Source organism: Calonectris borealis, chromosome Z (assembly GCF_964195595.1).
Source record: "Calonectris borealis chromosome Z, bCalBor7.hap1.2, whole genome shotgun sequence".
Lineage (NCBI taxonomy): Eukaryota > Metazoa > Chordata > Aves > Procellariiformes > Procellariidae > Calonectris > Calonectris borealis.
Genome location: NC_134352.1, coordinates 20,541,834 through 20,563,000, shown reverse-complemented (window position 1 = coordinate 20,563,000; position 21,167 = coordinate 20,541,834). Strand labels below are relative to the sequence as shown.

The following is a 21,167-nucleotide window of genomic DNA, read 5'->3' as shown; positions in this document are numbered from 1 at the left end:
ACTTAAAGCTTTTTATAAAAAATAAAAATCAGAACCTATCTGTTAAGTTTTTTAACAGTAAATTGAAACAGGATTTTAAAAAGGTATGAAGAGAGGTTTAAATGAGCTCGTTTTCAAAAAAATAGGCATTTACACAAAATTTTTTAAATTAAGGCTATGACAAACCTACATTCAGGAATAAAACCACCTTATCTATAGAAATAATTTAAAAATCCAGAAGACATTAATGAATCCTCAAGTTTAATGAGACATTAAGTCAAGTTTCAGATGCATCATCAAAATAAAAATACTATAGATGACAAATTGTTATAGTCACCACTTGTTAGTATTAATTTTTTTCCAAATACAAGCATTTTCTACTTAAATTTGCACTGGAAGGCTTCTCCTGTCTTCTCTTCAACCATTATTTTTGGTTTTTGTTTAGATAGCACATAGAAGAAAACATTTTTCTTAAATGTGAGTTAGTCCATTAAAAACCTAAACACCACAGAGTGGAAGTTTGGGGTTTTTTTAATCTAGATTTCTAGTAAAATGTATGGTAGATTGAGGTTTATTAATTCAAACCATATGAAGGATAGAAATTTTTTAATGTAATCGTAAGAATAGATGACAAAGGAAATTTTCAGAAGTCTCAAGAGGAACCTATGATAAAGATTCACCCTGATTTCAGTTCTGAAGTATCACACCAGATACCACCCTCAACTTCTTAAATTCTTTCAAAAATTGATGTCCAGAAAGAATTCATTAAATTTTATTATTAATGTCAAATCACTAAAATGATTTAGAAAAGAAAGATCTTTGAATAAAACACAATTTCATATTTAAAATTTTGTACTTACAAACACAATTTTTTAAGTTTTAATTGTGGGTTTTTTTTCCTTAGAAAATTATTAAAATAAAAATTAAGTTCAGAACAAAACATACATTATTTCCAAACACAATATATGGGAACAAAAATATCCCACTGTATGTTCAGATAATAATCTCTTAAATACTCTGTAAACAGGTATAAAATACATCTACCTAGGACGGCAAAAGGCAAATTTAGTATTAAAGCTACATTTGTTTTCAAATCTTGCATGGAGTCTAAAATGTGACCTGTCATTCTGATACCTTATTTCTAAGTCTAACATCTTCCTGATGTAAAATAAGTGTAATATTCTCCAACAAAAAACACTTGAAGAATATATTAATTTGCTGAAAAACGAAGACTGTACTATTGTGTCGAAAAATTGATTTTTGTTGAGTTTTCCATGGCAGCATTCCAGAAAACCTGGCAGGAACACATACTTACACTACACATTTCCTCAGACAGCTGGTGATACCAAGGCCATAAACGTCTTGAAAACTAGGGCTAAAAGTCACATGCGTTGCACTGAGAAGATTCCCTTACTCTCTAGTCTGTTACCGGAATCATTGAACAAAGGTCTCCTGATATGCACAGCTTACACTAGCAAAACTACATGTTACCTGAAAAAGTTACTTCTGTTCTTTTCCCTGAGCAGAACCATAATAAGCATGTTCATATAACAAGGTTTCTCCTAGCACAGGAGAATAATCAGTTAAATATGTTTAACAAATCAGTAAAAGGTATCTAAATTTTTAGTAGAGACATAACCAACTTTCAGTTTAAGTTAGCAGTGCCCATAATATCACCTACTTCATTAGAAAGTGCTTCCTGAAAGAATATTTGACAAAATAAATGCAGGCCTCAAAAGACTGGAAATATTCTTTAATATTCTCAAGGACTGCATTTACAATTACGCTAGCAACAATGCCATGTTCATCTTCATGTATGTCCTGGTTTCGGCTGGGATAGGGTTAAATTTCTTCCTAGTGCTGTGTTTTGGATTTAGTATGAGGAGAATGTTGATAACACACTGATGTTTTCAGTTGTTGCTAAGTGCCCTCCTAGTCCAAGGACAGCTCCCATGCCTACGGACTGATTCAGTGGGCGGTGAAGACCATGGTGAGGCAGGCTGTGCCCCTGCAGCCCATGGAGGTTAATGGTGGAGCAGATATCCACCTGCAGCCCATGGAGGGCCCCATGCCGGAGCAGGTGGATGCCTGAAGGAGGCTGTGACCCCATGGGAAGCCCATGCAGGAGCAGGACTTTGCTGGCAGGACTTGTGACCCCGTGGGGGACCCACGCTGGAGCAGTCTCTTCCTGAAGGACTGCACCCCATGAAAAGGAACTGCAGCCCGTGGGAAAGACTCGGGTTGGAGAAGTTCGTACAGGACTGCCTCCCATGGGAAGGACCCCACACTGTAGCAGGGGAAGAGTGTGAGGAGTCCTCCCCCTGAGGAAGGAGCAGCAGAGACAACGTGTGATTTAAGCATGAGGCTACATGCTGTTCACTGCAATTATCTAATGCAATATACATATTGACTAACATGAACACAGATCCGTATCTTAAAGCAAAAATTCCAGCTACTTGCTTTAACACAGATACTACATAGTAGCCTCAATTATTGCATGTGTGTGTCCTCGTTCAGAAAAAAAATTAACTTGATAAACAAGCAGCAGAGACTGACTGTCAAAGAAATATGTAACACACAGGTCAATGGCAATACCACTTGTACTTAAACTTTGTGTTCCCAATCTACCAGTGACTTAATTTTGAGCCGTATCTTGGCAAAATTTCTCTGTAAAATACAACCTAAATTTGTAAAGCTATTAAGCAAGTAAGCAGCTTTTCAGTGCTTTTCAGTTTCTTGTAATATTAGTTTACTTTTAGAGTTTTAGAGTTTCCGCTAAGCCAGCCAAGAAACACACCTATTGATGTGATCTGTGTTATATCTTATTGCTTAAATTGTTAAATCAGATCCATAAATGCCGGTAAAATACACAAGATTGCACTTGCAGAACAAGTTGTTCCGTATTCAGCTTCCTATACCCCACTGCCTTTTATTTGTAATTTTAATTTTCATATGTGGCAATTCATCAGACACAGGCAAAATACCCCGAGTAGATAGAAGATTTGCAGAAGCAGACACCTTCCATGGCACATTCGTACTGGTACTCCATAAAGGATGCAATTCAACAACCTGCCACAAACACAAGTATTCCCTAAGACTACAGAGTCTGGCCTGAATCCTCTGAAAGTAAGCGATTACAAAATCCAGGATAGTGCCAGATATGGTGTTTGACTTGAACCAAAGCAGCATACAAAAAAACCATACACAGAAGGCCATACAATCTCCGTAAACATAGCACTTTATGGCTACTGAAACTATGATCACCCATGCACTGTAAAACTCTAAACATAGAATAAGACACTATATAAGCAATATGATTTCAGCACTGCTAAAATGCCATGTTGGAGGCATGCAACATAACATTTAAGCTACATTTATTTACAAATATAAGAATATGTTTGCAAATATAAGAAATAGTAATATAACAGTAAGATTTTTACATTAAAATAGATCTAATATAACTAGTTATTTACACTACTAAAACAGAATTAGACATGCATTTTTATTGTAAGCCTTATTAAATCAAATATCCATTTATCTAACATTCACAATGTTCTGTGAACCATATCATCAAGCCTCCTTCACAATTACAGCTATCTAGCATATTTTATACAGAAAATACTGATTAATCTCTGAAATCTGTGTGTGATGTCGTATTCCAAGATTAATACAAACTTTTGCATACCGCCAGGCTTCTCATGGTCAGTAATTATTGTTTCTCAGAAACATTAATATATGCACCTATAAGTTACATTTAAATTTATACAGCTGTCATTCTTACCAGATCTCTTGCACTCATGCGAGGGAAAATATTACTTTAAACATGAATTGAGAATATTCTGTACATTTCCTTAAGCCAAATACTAGAAAGGACTGGCACAAAACAAGAAAAACTGCCAGCAACATTTCTTATAGATTTTATTGGACTATACTTCAAAAAAAATACATTTCTAATTATCATCATCGTTCATTCACTTAAATGTAAATATTAGTATATTCACATTAATAAGTGAGCAGCTCAACCTTCCTGTTAAAGTATATTGGCAGCAACAGAACTCAAAACTGAGTCCACCTTTTCCCCAAACAACTCATAACAAAACCACAGTAGTCATCAGTAGACAGATTGACAGTGCATATGAACAGATACCTCTTCAAGAGATTCATTATTTGATTCAGTTTAAGTGCTTTTAACAATAAATTTTTAAATTAAGCATAGAGCATGATTTTCGCAATTCACCTGCCCTTATTTTTATCATTTAATAAGAGATTAAAAAACACTTCAACTCACTGCTTACTGTTTATTCTCCTACATAATAAACTGGGTCAAAGTAGAACAAAAGTAATAAAGCAGGACAGCATTACTAAAAAAAAATTTTAAAAAAAATTTTCCGTTTTCAGTTTAAGAGCAAATTCTTAGCTACCTACCTAAGAGCACCCCTCAAAGCAACGTTCATGTGAAGTTACTAAAAAAATTCACTTTGTATTTATACTGAATGACTGTTAGCAAGATATATGGACAGGTTATGAAGTGAGACAACTCAAAGATACACACATAAGAACTCATAAATTATTATTTACATATGTAAAACTAAGACTACCTGAACTGAGTTACTTGCTAATAGCTAGGCATTTTGTTTTCAACTTTCATTGTTACTGATTGTTAGAAACATAATGCACTTGTTTTAGAAATGAAATTATATTCTGAAATATGAAGGTCCAGTAAATTATTACTGCTTTAATTAAGTACTGGGAACATTCAATTAATTAATATGTTTGCACATATATCGCTTTAGAGTAGTCTTGTAAAAATCGTCTTTTCAAACTCACTTCAAACCCTGGTAACTTCCATAATATTTATCCTATAATAACAGCAAGTGCAGGATGCCAATCCCAAAATATTTGAAAAATATAGAATGGGATAAGTTATTTTAGATTGTTCCTGTAAGATCCAAAAATGATCACTTGTTACATTAATCTAGCTACAATTTACTTCTAGCACTACAATCAAGCAATCTTGTTATTGAGATACTTCCTCATGATAGGTAGAATATCAACTTAGTAAATAAGTTACAATCTCCCAATTGAGAAAGGAATTAAGAGATCATAATAAAGCTATAATTTTGTCTTGGAAAGAGTTATAGCAGAGCACAGATGCTGATATACTGTGATGAAACCATGCTATGCTGCATTTTCTTTCACAGGCTGAAGTGGAAGGCTGGGTGGCTATGGGCCAGGGAATGAGCTAGAGGTGATTTCAATAGCAATCTGAAACCCCATTGTCTTCTCCTGTATAAAAGTAGTATTGTGGTTCACGGTGGTTCACAGTGAAAGATTAAAAAAAAAAAAATTACCTATCACTATCTTAAAATACAAAAGATAGCCTCCCTTTCAGTGCCAACATCTGTCTCACGCATTCTATATGCTGAATAGAGTTGTATGAAAAAGTGTCATTGAACATTCAAAACTCACAGACACACTCTCAAGCTGGTCTGAACTGAAATTAGATGAAGAACCACACTTTTGTTACCAGAAATATTTTTGTCTTTAGCTACAAGAAAAAGCACTGAACACTGAAGTACTGAACTTCATTCTTGGCCTGCAGCCCATCAAACACCTTTTCAACACAGAAAACAAGGAAAAAAACTATAAATAGCAATGTCTACCCTACCAGTCAACATTAAACTGTGTATAATGTACCTTATAACAAAGTGTTTAATCTCAAGCCTTAAGGCACTCTGCACCGAAAAAATCAGAAATTCAGAGTATTTCAAACTGACTTTGCTACATTCCCAAACCAAAACACAGTCATCAATCTGAAGAATCCTGACATGCTCGAAATGCTAAAACAATTACTCTACTGAGTCTGATTACCAAAATTGTGAGCAGATTCCAGTCTTCTACAACAACAGTTGACCAGCTTGCACAAATGCTCAGTACTTCCCTGGCTACAACTTCTTATGATTACACACAGACTTGTTCTTACACTAACAGCGTTTACTAGCCAATACGTACACAAGTTATCTGGTAACATTTCTGTATCTTCCAAAATCACATTATGCCAGCACTGCAATCTTCTTCAACCACTAACCCAACGGTAAATTCTTCATTACCACTGTCCAAGTAGTAGTATTCTGTTATGTCTAAGGCAGGCTCTCATGATCTCAAAACTGAAAAACAGATTTTTAGATAGCAATGCAGAGCACATTTACCACATGACTGTTAGTACCAAACCATGGAAAAGATTCTCATGTACAGAACGCAATACTTGGTACTCATTTCACACTGGCCATAACCTTTTAAAATACAATACCTTTTTCCATAGTACACAAATATGTGTCTTACACATGCACTGGCCAATAGTCACTCTGTAAGAAAAGTGTTTGCCAGTTTTAAGAGTGGAAGTGTTAACTGGACTTCAGCTGAAAAGAAGTGCAAAAGTTAAGGAAAATAAAATACCATTAACAATAATGAGCATCTGCCTTCTCTGAAATGTTAATACAGCAGTTTCAGAAATAGCATAATCCACAGATGAACAGATCTTTGTCTTTTTCAAAAATGACCTCAAACGAAAAACTAAAACCTAACAATGGTTTATTGCTTGCTGCTATAGATAGGTACTATAGTAACAGTCTCTTCTTAGTAAAACAACAGCATTGCAGACACAAGCACTATTAAGGCAGGTTAAGCAGCAGGAGTCACCTACCATTCTTTTGTTCCATTTGTCTGATGGGTAAGTACAAGAGAGTCGTCATTCACTTGTAAAGACTCCCAGTCATTATGATTAATGACCCACAGATTTATTAAGAGATGTTAGAAAAATCAGACAATAAAAGTTGAATAGATTTCACGCTCTTCAACACATAACAATACATAACTTCTTTAATATATACACAGACTCCTTATTGCAAAAGGGAACTGAACCATACTGTAAATACCTACCTGTCAAAGAAACAAGCATTTTAAAAGTTTTCACCAATAAAGTTTTTAAATTGAAAAATCCCACATTAAAAGAATTCTCAGCTTTACTGCTCAATACTCAAATTGAGCCAGCAGTCACTGATTTTTTCCCCCGTCTCAGTCTCTCCTAGTAGGAAAGCACACTGAATTTAGATGCAGTTAAATTATGGGCATAGCACATGAAATACATCTACTGCTCATCTTCTTACCATGAGGAGAAAGACTGATAGCGTAAAAGATGAATACAAAACTCAATAAAAAAAATACAAAACGTTTTCTATTCATTCAAAAAATCTTAGTGTAATTTCAGGTAAGAATTCAGCTATAGTTTTATTTGTAGCATTGCACTTATGATAATATATTAGTTTTTCTTATCACTCATACTTGGATATTAAGACAAAATACTTTTAACTAAAATTTTATTAGAATTAAAGAAATTTTAAATTCCATCTCTAGGTTGCTCGTTCAGTTGACTAGAAACTTCTGCGTACTGACTAAATGATCTCAAACTTCATGAGGAGGACATGCTCACAGTTACTAGTTGACAAAATTTTGGCAGAAAAGAGACAGCAATTTTCATAAAAATCTCTATTGCTATATAAAACTTAAATGAAAGCTAAATGATGTGACCAAAATAAGCCACATCTTTAAACTAATTTAAGAGCTGATTTTAGTAAGTTTTAGATCCATTCCCCTGAATAATTAATAACGTTTCTAAAAAAGCCCAAAAGTACATAAAATGTTTCCTGTTTAAGAAAGATTCTTCACATTTTTTTCCTGAGAACCACCTACATGCTACTGCACATTCACAGCCGTGTTCAGTAAAAAGCATATTTGAGAGTAAAGTTACAGATTATAAGCCGCCTTCATGAGCATATTCTCTCCAAAGGAAGGTTAATGCTTTTTCATGCAAGTCAAAAGTACTTTTTATTAAATACAAAGAATGAATACTCTCAGTTCAGAAGCTGTGTGTATAAAAACTACACATCCATTACATTTCATGTCTATTTTTAACGTGTTCTTTCAGTGAGCAGAACTATAAAAGATCCCCCAAATTTTTTTCACTCAAGCATGTCTTCCATCTTCATGGCATTCAAGAAGCAGAATAGCAAAACTCTTATCATAGAAATTAATAATAATTAAAAAAATCTAAGTCACAAGGTCATTAGAAAACAAAGGAAAACAGATATTATAAGAATAAGTAAATAGACTTGTAATAGACAAATACTGGCTGGAGATAAGGGAATACCAAGAAAACACACAATTTCAAAATGCTACTCCTTCCATCAAGAGCTTTCATAAGATGAGAGGAAGCACTAAGATGGTCTGTTAAAAAGGGTCAGAAGGTAAGATAATCTGTTGCCCAGTAACATTTTCTTTATGTGCTTTCAGGAAGATATTTCAGGAGAATAACCTCATTTTCTTCCAGAACTATTCATTCACATGTTAATGCCTCTCCCTCCTCCCCATGCCACTCCCAAATAAACTGGGATTTCACAGAGGCTACAGGTATATTACCCCTTAAGCTTCAGGTTATTTCACACTAAACATGAGTCTATTTGGAGCATAACCTGTGGTTCTTATTTGTGAAAAAGGAAGTTTTGATTACAGGAAATTATGGCTCTGCCTACAAAATTGGGAAAGAAAGGGAGTACTATTCCCTTTTCACCAGTTGCTTCTGAAACCATTTTTTAGCAGTCACTTGCTGTTAATACACATGTATGCATGTATACATGAGGAGAACAAGTGGAAAGGCTATTTAATACAATTAAATGCAAAATAAGCAGTCCACCCACAGGCATAAAGCTATCAGCCAAATTACGAGAAGTTTTGTGTGAATAAACAGAAACAGCTAAGAAAAAGGCTTACTTCATCATCATGATTAAGAAAGCCTGCAAACGTGGATTTTTAGAAGCTTAGAAGCCAGAAGGCTCCAGATAACTGGAACGGCTAGTACAGCGAGTAATTACTTATCAGAAAAAGCCCCCATCTGCTCACAATTACTGTACTTCAAATTTCTTCCAGCAGTAACAGCTATTTTTACAACTCATATGATGGACTATTCTGCCACTTGCACGATGAAAATACACTTCCTTCAAATTACTCTCTCTCTGACAAAGTACAACCACTGCCCATAAAACAACACTACCTCTATGGATAGACCCGGCATAAAATTTTTCCCATCTCCTGTCCTATATAGGAAGAATTAGCTGCTTCCTGAATTTATCACTTGGTCCATCAACTTTCCACCATTATGTTTTCCAACTGTTCATGTGGCAAAATTTCTTAAATCTACACTTGACAGTAAACACATATGTCACAAAAAATCAGTAAAGTAAAACCAATTGCTTCAGATTACATGAGGACAGAAATTATATAATCCTGCAACTTTTCTTCTAAAAGAAACTTAGGCTGCATAACTTCCTGGGCTTGAGGGCCCAACTCCTGCAAAGACAGAAAAAGGGAAAGCGCTGCAGAAAGACAAGGAATCAGCAATTTTTTTTAACTTCTAAGATGATGACAGCATGGATATTACTTTCTTCATGATGAGTCTTTCCCACAAAACCCATTAAAATGAATCTCAAGTGGGATGCCTGAGAAAGTCAGACGACTCAAAAAGGAACTTACAGGGTTCTACGCCTGCTGGGGGAGGCTTTCACTCTGGAGTAAAAGCAGGTTACTTTGAAAACAGAGGTCTATAACAAGGTTCCTCATGAATACTGAATTTGGCTAGTAACTCATCAGCTTTATCTTATTGTTTTCATCCCAAAGGTCTCCTCAACTTCATGCGAAGAATCAGAGAGATCATTCTCCCTTGCAGTACTTCAATAAGGCAACAGAGAAAGTTGTTGCAACCAACAAAAAGGGTTACAAAGACTGAATGACATCCGAAGTAAAGCAGACTAACTGACTTGCCTACATTCTTACATCAAACACAATCCCCCAAACGTATTCAGTAAACAAAAAGGTAAACAAAGTTACATTTGCCAAGACGTTTTTCCCCAACAAGTATTCCCATAAGGGTTCCTACCTCTGAGAAGCATTGCCTATTTTCTGCAGTCTGAACTAGTAATTACAGCTTTATTCTTACCTCCACTACACAGCTCCGTTGCAATTTTAGATAGTTACACCTTGGTTTTCATAGCTGGGTACTATCCCTAACTTGTGGGTTGCCATGTCTCATTAGTTAAGCAATTAAGATCCCTGCTTTCCACTTATCAGCTATTTCACAATGCTACTCTAGAGTATGCTGACGATTTACAACTGCTTACAAAAAAACAGACATTATACCCTAATAACTTTCTCCAATTAGCAAGCATGTAAGACTCAACATTTTGACTAGACATTCTACAACTTAATTTTCCATCTCTGAACAGGAATAGACAATGTCATGTCTTGCAAAAAGTTATCTCTAAAGATTCCTGGTTGCAGAGCATTCATACTATAGCATCAAAAATAGGTTCTATATGAATTGAAAGTATTGGAAAGTATGTTTCCCTAGAGAGAGTCTTTAAAGAAGAGCACAAAATTTCGAAAGCTACCTAACTACAGAAACGCTATCCAGTCTGTGCACCAATGAACACATGATCCTGAGTTTTTGAAAGTGATAGTAGTATTAAAAAGTATTAAAATTCATTATAACACGTACATTCAATATAACAAAATGAAAGTGGTATAGGCATGCTCATTTCGTATTCCCTGACTCTCGGAGATGACTTTTCAGCTTAAATAGTATTTTATTGTAGTTTAAGCATAACTTTAAAGTCACTGCTACAAAATCCAAATTACCTTTGATAGAAAAAAAAAAAAGACAAGTGTGCACGTAGAAAACAACTATTAGTAGTCCATTTTATGCAACAGATTTCTACATTAGTAAAAAATGGCAGTAGTAACTAACTACATGACCTATTAAAAACTATTCTAGGAATTAAAGGAACATTTTCAAGGAAAAGATATCGTAAGATTTTTTTCCTGGGGTATGACTGATTTAGGGAAGATTTGTACTCGCTTTCCTAGTTTAAGAAGCTTCACATCTCGCTGACTATATACAGTTTTGTGAAAGGCACAAAAATATGTGATAAATTTTAGGTATTGCTCACCTTTGAAAGCAAAAGGTCCCCTCTTATGAGGGGACCATCATAAGAGTATTTCTGGGTGTAAAAGCACCAAGGGAAGCAAAATGAGAAATTAAAATCTTAAGCTGCATTTAAAGTTAAAACTTTTTTTTAACTATTTAAGAGGTTTAAAATTAGTAAGCAGCAATATATACTGCATCAATGGAAGTGAAGTAAAGTAAAACTGAGACTGAAGCTATTTAAACATCATAGTGACTTTAAAAATACGTGATTAGTAGATTAGCAGTTTGGTCATTTATTCAAAGAGAACGCACTGGGAATACTCTAAGACTGCTTAGTTTAAGGTATACCCATATGCACACAAATTCTGTCATATTAAGTAGTCTCAGGATTTCATAGACACACTTTTTAAAGAGTAGAACAAAAAAGTCTTATGATACTAGAAAAATTTATACATTAATCCACTGATTCATGTGGCTTTTTTCTGCTTTAAGTAACTAGGGACACTTTATTAAATAGATTTATACCCCTAAATCAGAAAACCTCTGTGAAAAATTGTTCCTGGATTACATCACAGTAAAATGCATGACACTGCTTTTTACCTCCAGATCCTAGCTGCTTGTAGAATCTGTATTCCAAATGTAGCTGTGGTGCTCTCGACTTCATTGGCTCCTGATTTAAAAACAAAAACAACATTTAAAACAAAGCCTCTCTGCCAAAGCCTAAAAACTAATACAGCCAAACTAACCCTACTGCTTCCAAGCCACATGGAAAGTTTGAATGTTTCTTCCAAAATGACTGGTAATTAAGAAACTAAGAAACCTAAACCTCAGTCAGGTCAGACTAGAGCATATAGGGACATTTACATCTTGTGTTGCTCCATGGGACTGGGGTCCAACATGCAAACCCAATCACAGACCCACAATGGAATAGCTAAAAAATAATTTGTCTCTCCAAAGCATGTGGGTGATGTGTGTTGCAGCTCTCCAAAGGTGGCATTGATATGCAGCTTAACAGATCGGAAAGACTGTCCACACACCTGCTGTACACGATAGATCTCCATCAAAAAAAAAAGTTTTATCTTAGGATCTTGACAAAAAAATACCAATCCCTCCACCAAACAGTAACAGCTTAGCAGAAATTAAGCAGCACCATTCTAAACTACAAATTCAAAGCAAAAAAAAAAAGCACCAGAATAAGTTTGTAGTTTAAATCTTTCTTTTCCCAACATAATTTACGTAAGTTAATGGAATCTTAGTTCTGTGTTCTACATACTAATGTGGCAAGGTCTCATAGAATAAACTGACATGAGATCAAGCACAGGAAAACACAAGCAGCCTAAATGAAAGCCCTAACTTCTTTGGTATTTTCCTTTTTTAAAGTAAAGGTACTTTATCATAAGATTCTTAAAGTAATTTCCTAGAGCACCTTTTAGAAGATATACCCGGTTTCTTGCGATACATAACATCTTCCAATGCATCAGTTGTAATTTGGACATTAACTGTGCATTATTCCTATACAGACTGCTCCTACCAGAATTGCAGCACTTAATTAGTAAGATTGTTAATATACTTAATGGCAATAACTGATACTGCCGGATGTCAATTTTCAGGAAAGTTTGGCCAAGGTGCTCAGCTCTTTCCTCACACCATCTTCTCCAGAAGCTAACAGTTTATTAACCTGTGTTGTTTCGCAATGGTACATCCAGGCCATAGAATCCATGAGCCAATGTGCAGTCATGAGAAACTTAGTCCTCTTCCTCTACCCATCTCCAAACACTCAGACGTTTCAAACTCCTGCTACTGCTACAGCCAAAGTCCCTGTCAGGGTATATTTATTTTGCCAAAGGTTGAGGACCAAAAGAAAAAAGGGACAAAAACCAAACAGAATTCAATATATTTGGCTTTTCACTCCCCAAGGCATTCATCCTAGCTGAACACTGGAATTTTTTGCAAAGAACTGAGCACGAACTTTCTAAAACAAAAAGGTATTGATCCTTCACAAACTGAATTACTAAGCAAGACTAACTGGGCCACCAAAAGGTCCTACTTACAGTTTATGAGGAGAACACATGAAATTTATTGTCAATAATTAAAGACAGATATCCCTCAACAAAATACTTTACTGTAAACATTGGCCTAAGCAAATCAGTGCAACTACCAACCTTTAGTACTCAGCTTTCAGAGATGTAAGTAAATCCACTATGAAGCATGTTACTGAAACATTTTAACCTTTTACAAAACCACACAAATTTAGCTACTAGTTTGCCTGCAATAGTACTATACAAGTCTGTTAGTTACAAAATATACCACTCTTTACATAGTCTCTAGTTAAAGCTTGTAATTCTGCCTACTAAGAGAAAAATATTTTAGTCCATGAACTCTGCATGTCTGCTGAATATACTAAGATAAGACACTGGCTTATGGGCAGTTTGATTTTGCTCAATTATACAGTTTTGATAGTACATTAACAACTTAATCACCACTCAATCTTATAAGATGCTTCCATAATAAGGATATAAAATAGCTTGTATGTATTAAATTTATGTAAACAGACCCCCCCAAAAAAAATTGCCTAAAGAAAAGAAACAGCTTCCAATTTTTGACATACACATCTACACTTTTTCAAATGAATGCTGCTTGTTCCAGTGATCAGCAGGAAACAGTTCTGGTAAGTCTCCAAAAGGCAAATGTTCTCAAGCAGTCAAACAAGTCTACTTGACAATTGCACACCAGCCAAAGACTGAAGTTAAAACCCGTCTAGCAGAGAGACAATTAAATACTTTTAGTCCCTCAAGTAATGGTGAAAAAAAATGTGGTTAATATGTACTTTTAGTCCATTTATTGGCCAACAGTCTTCTGGAATTGTCTTATTTTTGTAAAGAAGCTGTCCTGGTTTCAGCTGGGATAGAGTTCATTTTCTTCCTAGTAGCTAGTATAGTGCTGCGTTTTGGATTTAGTATGAGAATAACGTTGATAACACATTGATGTTTTAGTTGTTGCTAGGTAGTGTTCATTGTTAGTCAAGGACTTTTCAGCTTCCCACGCTCGGCAAGGTGCACAAGAAGCTGGGAGGGAGCATAGTCAGGACAGCTGACTCAATTGGCCAATGGGGTATTCCATACCATATGATGTCATGCTCAGCATATAAAGCTGGGGGAAGAAGGAAGGCGGGGGGACGTTCGGAGGGATGGCGTTTGTCTTCCCAAGTCACCGTTACACATGATGGAGCCCTGCTTTCCTGGAGATGGCTGAACACCTGCCTGCCCATGGGAAGCAGTGAATGAATTCCTTGTGTTGCTTTGCTTGCGTGCGCAGCTTTTGCTTTCCCTATTAAACTGTCTTCATGTCAACCCACGAATTTTCTCACTTTTACCCTTCTGATTCTCTCCCCCATCCCACCAGGGGGGAGTGAGCAAGTGGCTGGGTGGGGCTTAGTTGCCGGCTGGGGTTAAACCACGACAGTCCTTTTTGGCGCCCAACGTGGGGCTCGAAGGGTTTGAGATAATCACAGGTTTGATTGGAACATGCCAGATCGAATTTATAGCTGTTATTGCTGTTTAGCTATCAATTGGCAGGCTCCTGTACTTGCCATGGGCCTTGCTTGCCTTACTGTGTATTAGAGTCTACTGCTCGTTAGTGCTGCTTTTTGCTTTCACTGCTTGCTGTACTGCTGATCATCTTACTCTGCTGTACCTGGGAACATATTGGTAACAGCAACGGGGATGTGCCTGGGCTGGCAGATGGCCAGGGCATCGCTGCTCTTTCTGTGCTCCTGTGCTGGACAGGCTGGAACTCCAGTCAAAGCGACTGTGACCTGTGGATGAGTCCACATGGGAGCAGGACACCCCAAGGCATTTGTGGCCATGGATAAGCCCATACACGAGCAGGTACATCTCGAAGCGTCTGTGGCCATGATTATATCCGTGCCGCAGCAGGTATACCTCTGAAGAGATTGTGGCCCAAGGATAAGTCCACGCTGGAGAAGGTACACCTTCAAGCACCAGTGGCTGTGCATGAGGCCATGCTGGAGCTCAAAGCGTGTGGCCATGGATAAGCCCACGACAGGGGAGGTACAGCCCTAGAGGGATTGCAGCCATAGGCAAGGCCATGTTGGAGCAGGTTTACTTCTGAAGGGACTGTGGCTGTCAGTAAGGCCACGCTGGGACCGGTGCACCTTGAAGCATCTGTGGATAAGTCTATGCCACAGCAGGTATATCACTGGAGAGACTGTGGCTCATGGATAAGGCTCCACTTGGAGCAGGTACAACCCTAAGGGACTGCAGTCAGTGGGTAAGTCCAAGCCAGAGCAGGGGCAAAGAGAGGAGTTCATTGCAATGTTAAACCCGATGGTCTGGCCCAAAGGGACCAGGGGTGGCAATTGTAATGGATGTACCTTTAAATTGTTGTAACCCAGGATTTTAGTTGCTTGAGGGAAGTGAAGGAGCAGCTGTGTGGGGCTTAGTTGCCAGCTGGGGTTAAACCACAACAGAGGCTTCAGTATCTTCCTAACTGTTCAGTAACTCCACACATACAAAGGAAATACAATCTTTTGTTCAGCAAAACTTGTGAGAGGGCAAGCACAATAAGCTCTTCACATAAAATTTGTTTTGTTCCTACAGATCCCACTTTGCAGGATGCAGTGAACTACTGATAAATGAGAAAAGGTAGATACATAAGGATAAACCAAGACAAAGACATGTTAAATGTAATCTTCCACCATAAGAGTGAAGAATACACCAATGTAACTACATTTTTATGAATAAGTCCAAAAACAATATTCAAGAATACAAAAGAAATGGCAAATCATGGTTCTTTCTATTTTCATTAGTATTTTAGTACATTTCAGCATCTAAAAATAAGCTTGGGAACACATAACTGTTCAAACATCATGTTAATCCCAGAGGACTTTGAAGCCAACTTCTCCTCTTACCAAAAGAAATTAGTTTATTTTGTTGTCGTGGTTTAACCCCAGCCAGCAAAAATAAATGCCACGCAGCCGCTCACTCACACCCCCCCCGGTGGGATGGGGGAGAGAATCGGGAGGGCACAAGTAGGAAAGCTCCCGGGTTGAGATAAAAACAGTTTAATAATTGAAATAAAACTAAGTAGAACAGTAAGAATAACAATGAGAACAACAACAATAACAGAATACACAAAGCAGACGATGCACAACACAACCGCTCACTGACCGCCGACCGCGTGTCACGAATGGGGGCGAGCCCCCCCACACACCTGGTTTTTATACTGAGCATGATGTCACATGGTATAGAATACCCCATTGGCCAGCTGGGTCCACCACCCCGGCTGTGCTCCCCCCTCCCAGTGCAAGCATCACCCAGCAACAGCCAAAGCATCAATGGGCCATCAACACTCCTTTCACACCGAACCCAAAACACAGCACACACCCCCCCAAGCTACTGGGAAGAAAGTTAACCCTGTCCCAGCTGGAACCAGGACAATATCCACCCCTTATTCTATACCATCTACATCATGCCCAGGTCTCACATTTTCCCATACATTCCAATTAGTCACCGCTACTTTTCCCTGCCTTTTGATATATACACACACAGGGATATCATTCCCTTAGTCCATGGGCCATCCCTCTAAAACGTCCGTTGAGTTCATTTAGTCCATGACTTCGGGTTCCACCTGTCATAACAGTCTTGCAGGGCAGGAGAGATGGTGGGTGGTGTTGAGCTCTTGCATGCGGAGGCCAGTTCTGGGCGCTCGTCTGGTTCTATCATTGTTGCACCTTGCTCAGTTTCATTGGCGTTCATCCTAAATTAATCTGGGTGATTCTTACTGTAATACTGTTAATATGGCACATGGTAACCATAAAAGTGATGACATACAGTACTATGTAATAACTAACATCGAACAATTCAGTTCATTGGCTATTTTCACCCAAAATTAAATCCCCCTGAGGTACACACCGGACTTCCCCATCCTTTCTCATCACCCACCAAGTGCACCCAGGTCCTTGAGCAAAAGCAATCCCACGGATGGGTTTTCCCTTGCCAGAGGCAGGAGCAACCCAGACCGTCTTCCCCAGCATATTTCTCATATGCACGACAGGGACTTTATCCCCCTCTACAGTACGTAAGGGTTTGGATTGGGCAGGGCCAGCTCAAGTGACAGATCCCCTGCTGTTGACTAACCAGGTGGCCTTTGCTAAATGTGTGTCCCAATGCTTGAATGTCCCACCACCCATTGCCCTCAGTGTTGTCTTTAACAGCCCGTTGTATCGTTCAATTTTTCCGGAGGCTGGTGCATGGTAGGGGATGTGATAGACCCACTCAATGCCATGCTCTTTGGCCCAGGTGTCTATGAGGGCATTTCGGAAGTGAGTCCCGTTGTCTGACTCAATTCTTTCTGGGGTGCCATTTCGCCATAGGACTTGCTTTTCAAGGCCCAGGATGGTGTTCCGGGTGGTGGCATGGGGCACGGGATACATTTCTAACCACTCGGTGATTGCTTCCACCATGGTGAGCACACAGCGCTTGCCCTGTCGGGTTTGTGGGAGCGTGATATAATCAATCTGCCAAGCCTCCCCATATTTATACTTCAACCATCGTCCTCCATACCAAAGAGGCTTTACTCGCTTGGCTTGCTTGATTGCAGCGCATGTTTCACATTCGTGGATAACCTGTGCAATAGTGTCCATGGTTAAGTCCACCCCTCGATCACGAGCCCATCTATATGTTGCATCTCTCCCTTGGTGGCCTGAAGTGTCATGGGCCCACCGAGCTATAAATAATTCACCTTTATGTTGCCAGTCCAGATCTACCTGAGCTACTTCGATCTTGGCAGCCTGATCCACCTGCTGGTTGTTTTGGTGCTCTTCACTGGCCCGACTCTTGGGTACGTGAGCATCTACATGACCTAGTTTTACAGTCAGGTTCTCTACCCGGGCAGCAATATCTTGCCACAATGCGGCAGCCCAGATGGGTTTACCTCTGCGCTGCCAGTTGTTCTGCTTCCACTGCTGCAACCACCCCCATAGGGCATTTGCCACCATCCATGAGTCAGTATAGAGATAAAGTACTGGCCATTTTTCTCATTCGGCGATGCCCAAGGCCAGCTGGATGGCTTTCACCTCTGCAAACTGACTCGATTCACCTTCTCCTTCAGCAGTTTCTGCAACTTGGCGTATAGGACTCCATACAGCAGCCTTCCATCTCCGATGTTTTCCCACAAGGCGACAGGACCCATCAGTGAACAGGGCATATTGCTTCTCGTTTTCTGGTAGTTTGTTATATGGTGGGGCCTCTTCAGTACGCGTCACCTCCTCCTCTGGGGATATTCCAAAATCTCTGCCTTCTGGCCAGTTCGTGATCACCTCCAAGATTCCTGGGCGACTGGGGTTTCCTATTCGGGCCCGTTGTGTGATCAGCGCGACCCACTTACTCCACGTAGCATCGGTTGCGTGATGTGTAGAGGGGACGCTCCCTTTGAACATCCAGCCCAGCACCGGCAGTCGGGGTGCCAGCAGGAGCTGTGCTTCAGTGCCAACCACTTCCGAAGCAGCTCAAACCCCTTCATATGCTGCCAATATCTCCTTCTCAGTTGGAGTGTAGCGGGCCTCCGATCCTCTGTATCCCCGACTCCAGAACCCTAAGGGTCGACCTCGAGTCTCCCCTGGTGTTTTCTGCCAGAGGCTCCAGGTAGGACCATTCTCCCCGGCTGCGGTGTAGAGCACATTCTTCACATCTTGTCCTGCCCGGACTGGCCCGAGGGCTACTGCCTGAACTATCTCCTGTTTAATTTGCTCAAATGCTTGTCATTGCTCAGGGCCCCATCTGAAGTCGTTCTTCTTCCTGGTCACGTGATAGAGAGGGTTTATGATCTGACTGTAATTTGGAATATGCATTCTCCAAAAGCCCACAACGCCTAAGAAAGCTTGCGTTTCCTTTTTGTTAGTTGGTGGAGACATGGCTGTTATTTTATTGATCACATCTGTTGGGATCTGACAACGTCCATCTTGCCATTTTATTCCTAAAAACTGGATCTCCTGTGCAGGTCCCTTGACCTTACTTCGTTTTATTGCAAAGCCGGCCTTCAGAAGGATTTGGACTATTCTCTCCCCTTTCTCAAAAACTTCTTCTGCTGTGTTGCCCCACACGATGATGTCATCAATGTATTGCAGGTGTTCTGGAGCCTCACCGTGTTTCAGTGCGGTGTGGATCAGTCCATGGCAAATGGTAGGGCTGTGTTTCCACCCCTGGGGCAGTCGGTTCCAGGTGTACTGGATGCCCCTCCAAGTGAAAGCAAACTGTGGCCTGCACTCTGCCGCCAAAGGGATGGAGAAGAAGGCATTAGCAATGTCAATGGTGGCGTACCACTTGGCTGCCTTTGACTCCAGTTCGTATTGAAGTTCCAGCATGTCCGGCACGGCAGCACTCAGTGGTGGCGTCACTTCGTTCAGGCCACGGTAGTCTACTGTTAGCCTCCACTCTCCATTGGACTTTCGCACTGGCCATATGGGACTGTTGAAGGGTGAGCGAGTCTTACTGATCACTCCTTGGCTCTCCAGTCGACGAATCAGCTCATGGATGGGGATCAGGGAGTCTCGGTTGGTGCGGTATTGCCGCCGGTGCACTGTTGTGGTAGCAATCGGTACCTGTTGTTCTTGGACCTTCAACAACCCCACAACAGAAGGATCCTCTGAGAGACCGGGCAAGGTGGACAGCTGTTTAATTTCCTCCGTCTCCAGGGCAGCTATACCAAAAGCCCACCGGTACCCTTTTGGGTCCTTGAAATACCCTCTCCTGAGGTAGTCTATGCCAAGGATGCATGGAGCTTCTGGGCCAGTCACAATGGGGTGCTTCTGCCACTCATTCCCAGTTAGACTTACTTCCGCCTCCAACACAGTTAACTCTTGGGATCCCCCTGTCACTCCAGAAATACAAATGGGTTCTGCCCCTTTATAGCCTGATGGCATCAGGGTACACTGTGCACCGGTGTCTACGAGAGCCTTATATTCTTGTGGATCTGATGTGCCAGGCCATCGAATCCACACAGTCCAGTAAACCCGGTTGTCCCTTTCCTCCACCTGGCTGGAGGCAGGGCCCCTCTAGTCCTGGTCATCATATTCACTATCTACTTCTTGTAAGTATGAGTCAGAAGTCCCTTTGTTAAGGTCGGAAGTGGAATCAGCCCTTCTACTCTGTCTGGGGAACTCACTGGAGACTGGAGCAGCAGTTTTCCTGGAAGAACTCCCTTTTGTGGTTGTTTTCCCTTGCAACTCATGTACCCGTGCCTGTAAGACTGAGGTAGGTTTTCCATCCCACTTCCTCATGTCCTCTCCGTGGTCACGCAGGTAAAACCACAGGGTGCCCCAGGGTGTGTACCCACGATGTCTCCTCTCTTGAGCAGAGGGACGCTTGCTCCTAATGGCTGAGACGCTGGCCCGTGCAGGGGGAGAGCAGGACATATCCTCTTTGAGTTGCTGGACCTCCTGAGACAGTTTCTCCACAGCAGAGACACAGGCTTGTAGGGAGGAAGAGAGACTTTCTTCATATTGCCGGAGTTGGCCAGCCAGTTCATCCACTGTTTGTTCCTCTCCATCTCTCCAGGTCATTATTGCCAATGAGTTTGCATGTGACGCTGGTGCGCTCCGTACAAACTTCCGCCACATGGGTCGGGTGCATTTGACTTCATCTGGGTCTTTGGATAACTGCTCGTTGTTCAGGTCATCATAAATCACTTCCAGCATGGCTAATTCTCTCAGGTACTGGATACCTCTCCCCATGGTGGTCCACTTGCCTGGGTGGCATATAACATCTTCCTTGAAGGGATACCTTTCCTTCACACCTGACAGGAGTCGCCTCCAGAGGCTGAGGACTTGTGCCCCTTGTCCAATTGCTTTGTCAATGCCCCCTTCCCTAGAAAGGGATCCCAGCTGCTTGGCCTCCCTACCCTCTAATTCCAGGCTACTGGCCCCGTTATCCCAGCATCGGAGCAGCCAGGTGACAATGTGCTCGCCTGGACGACGGCTGAAGTCTTTTCGCATATCTTGCAGCTCACCCAGAGATAGGGATCGGGTGGTCACCATCTCATTTACGGGTTCTGCCTCCTCCCCCTCCTGTTCTCGTGATCGCCCTGGTTCATCTTCATCCCTTACTAGACGAGCTGATTTTCTTGTGCATTTTCT

General features: G+C 40.2%; 1 protein-coding gene across 1 annotated transcript in view; it reads right to left on the bottom strand.

Annotated features, from left to right (window-relative positions):
• The window catches only part of CSNK1G3 (casein kinase 1 gamma 3), a 72,053-nt gene that overhangs the window by 35,750 nt on the left and 15,136 nt on the right, over nt 1-21,167 (bottom strand). The window contains exon 4 of the mRNA XM_075136336.1: nt 11,615-11,684. Coding sequence (XP_074992437.1) covers nt 11,615-11,684 — 70 coding nt within the window. The remainder of the gene's footprint in view (nt 1-11,614; nt 11,685-21,167) is intronic.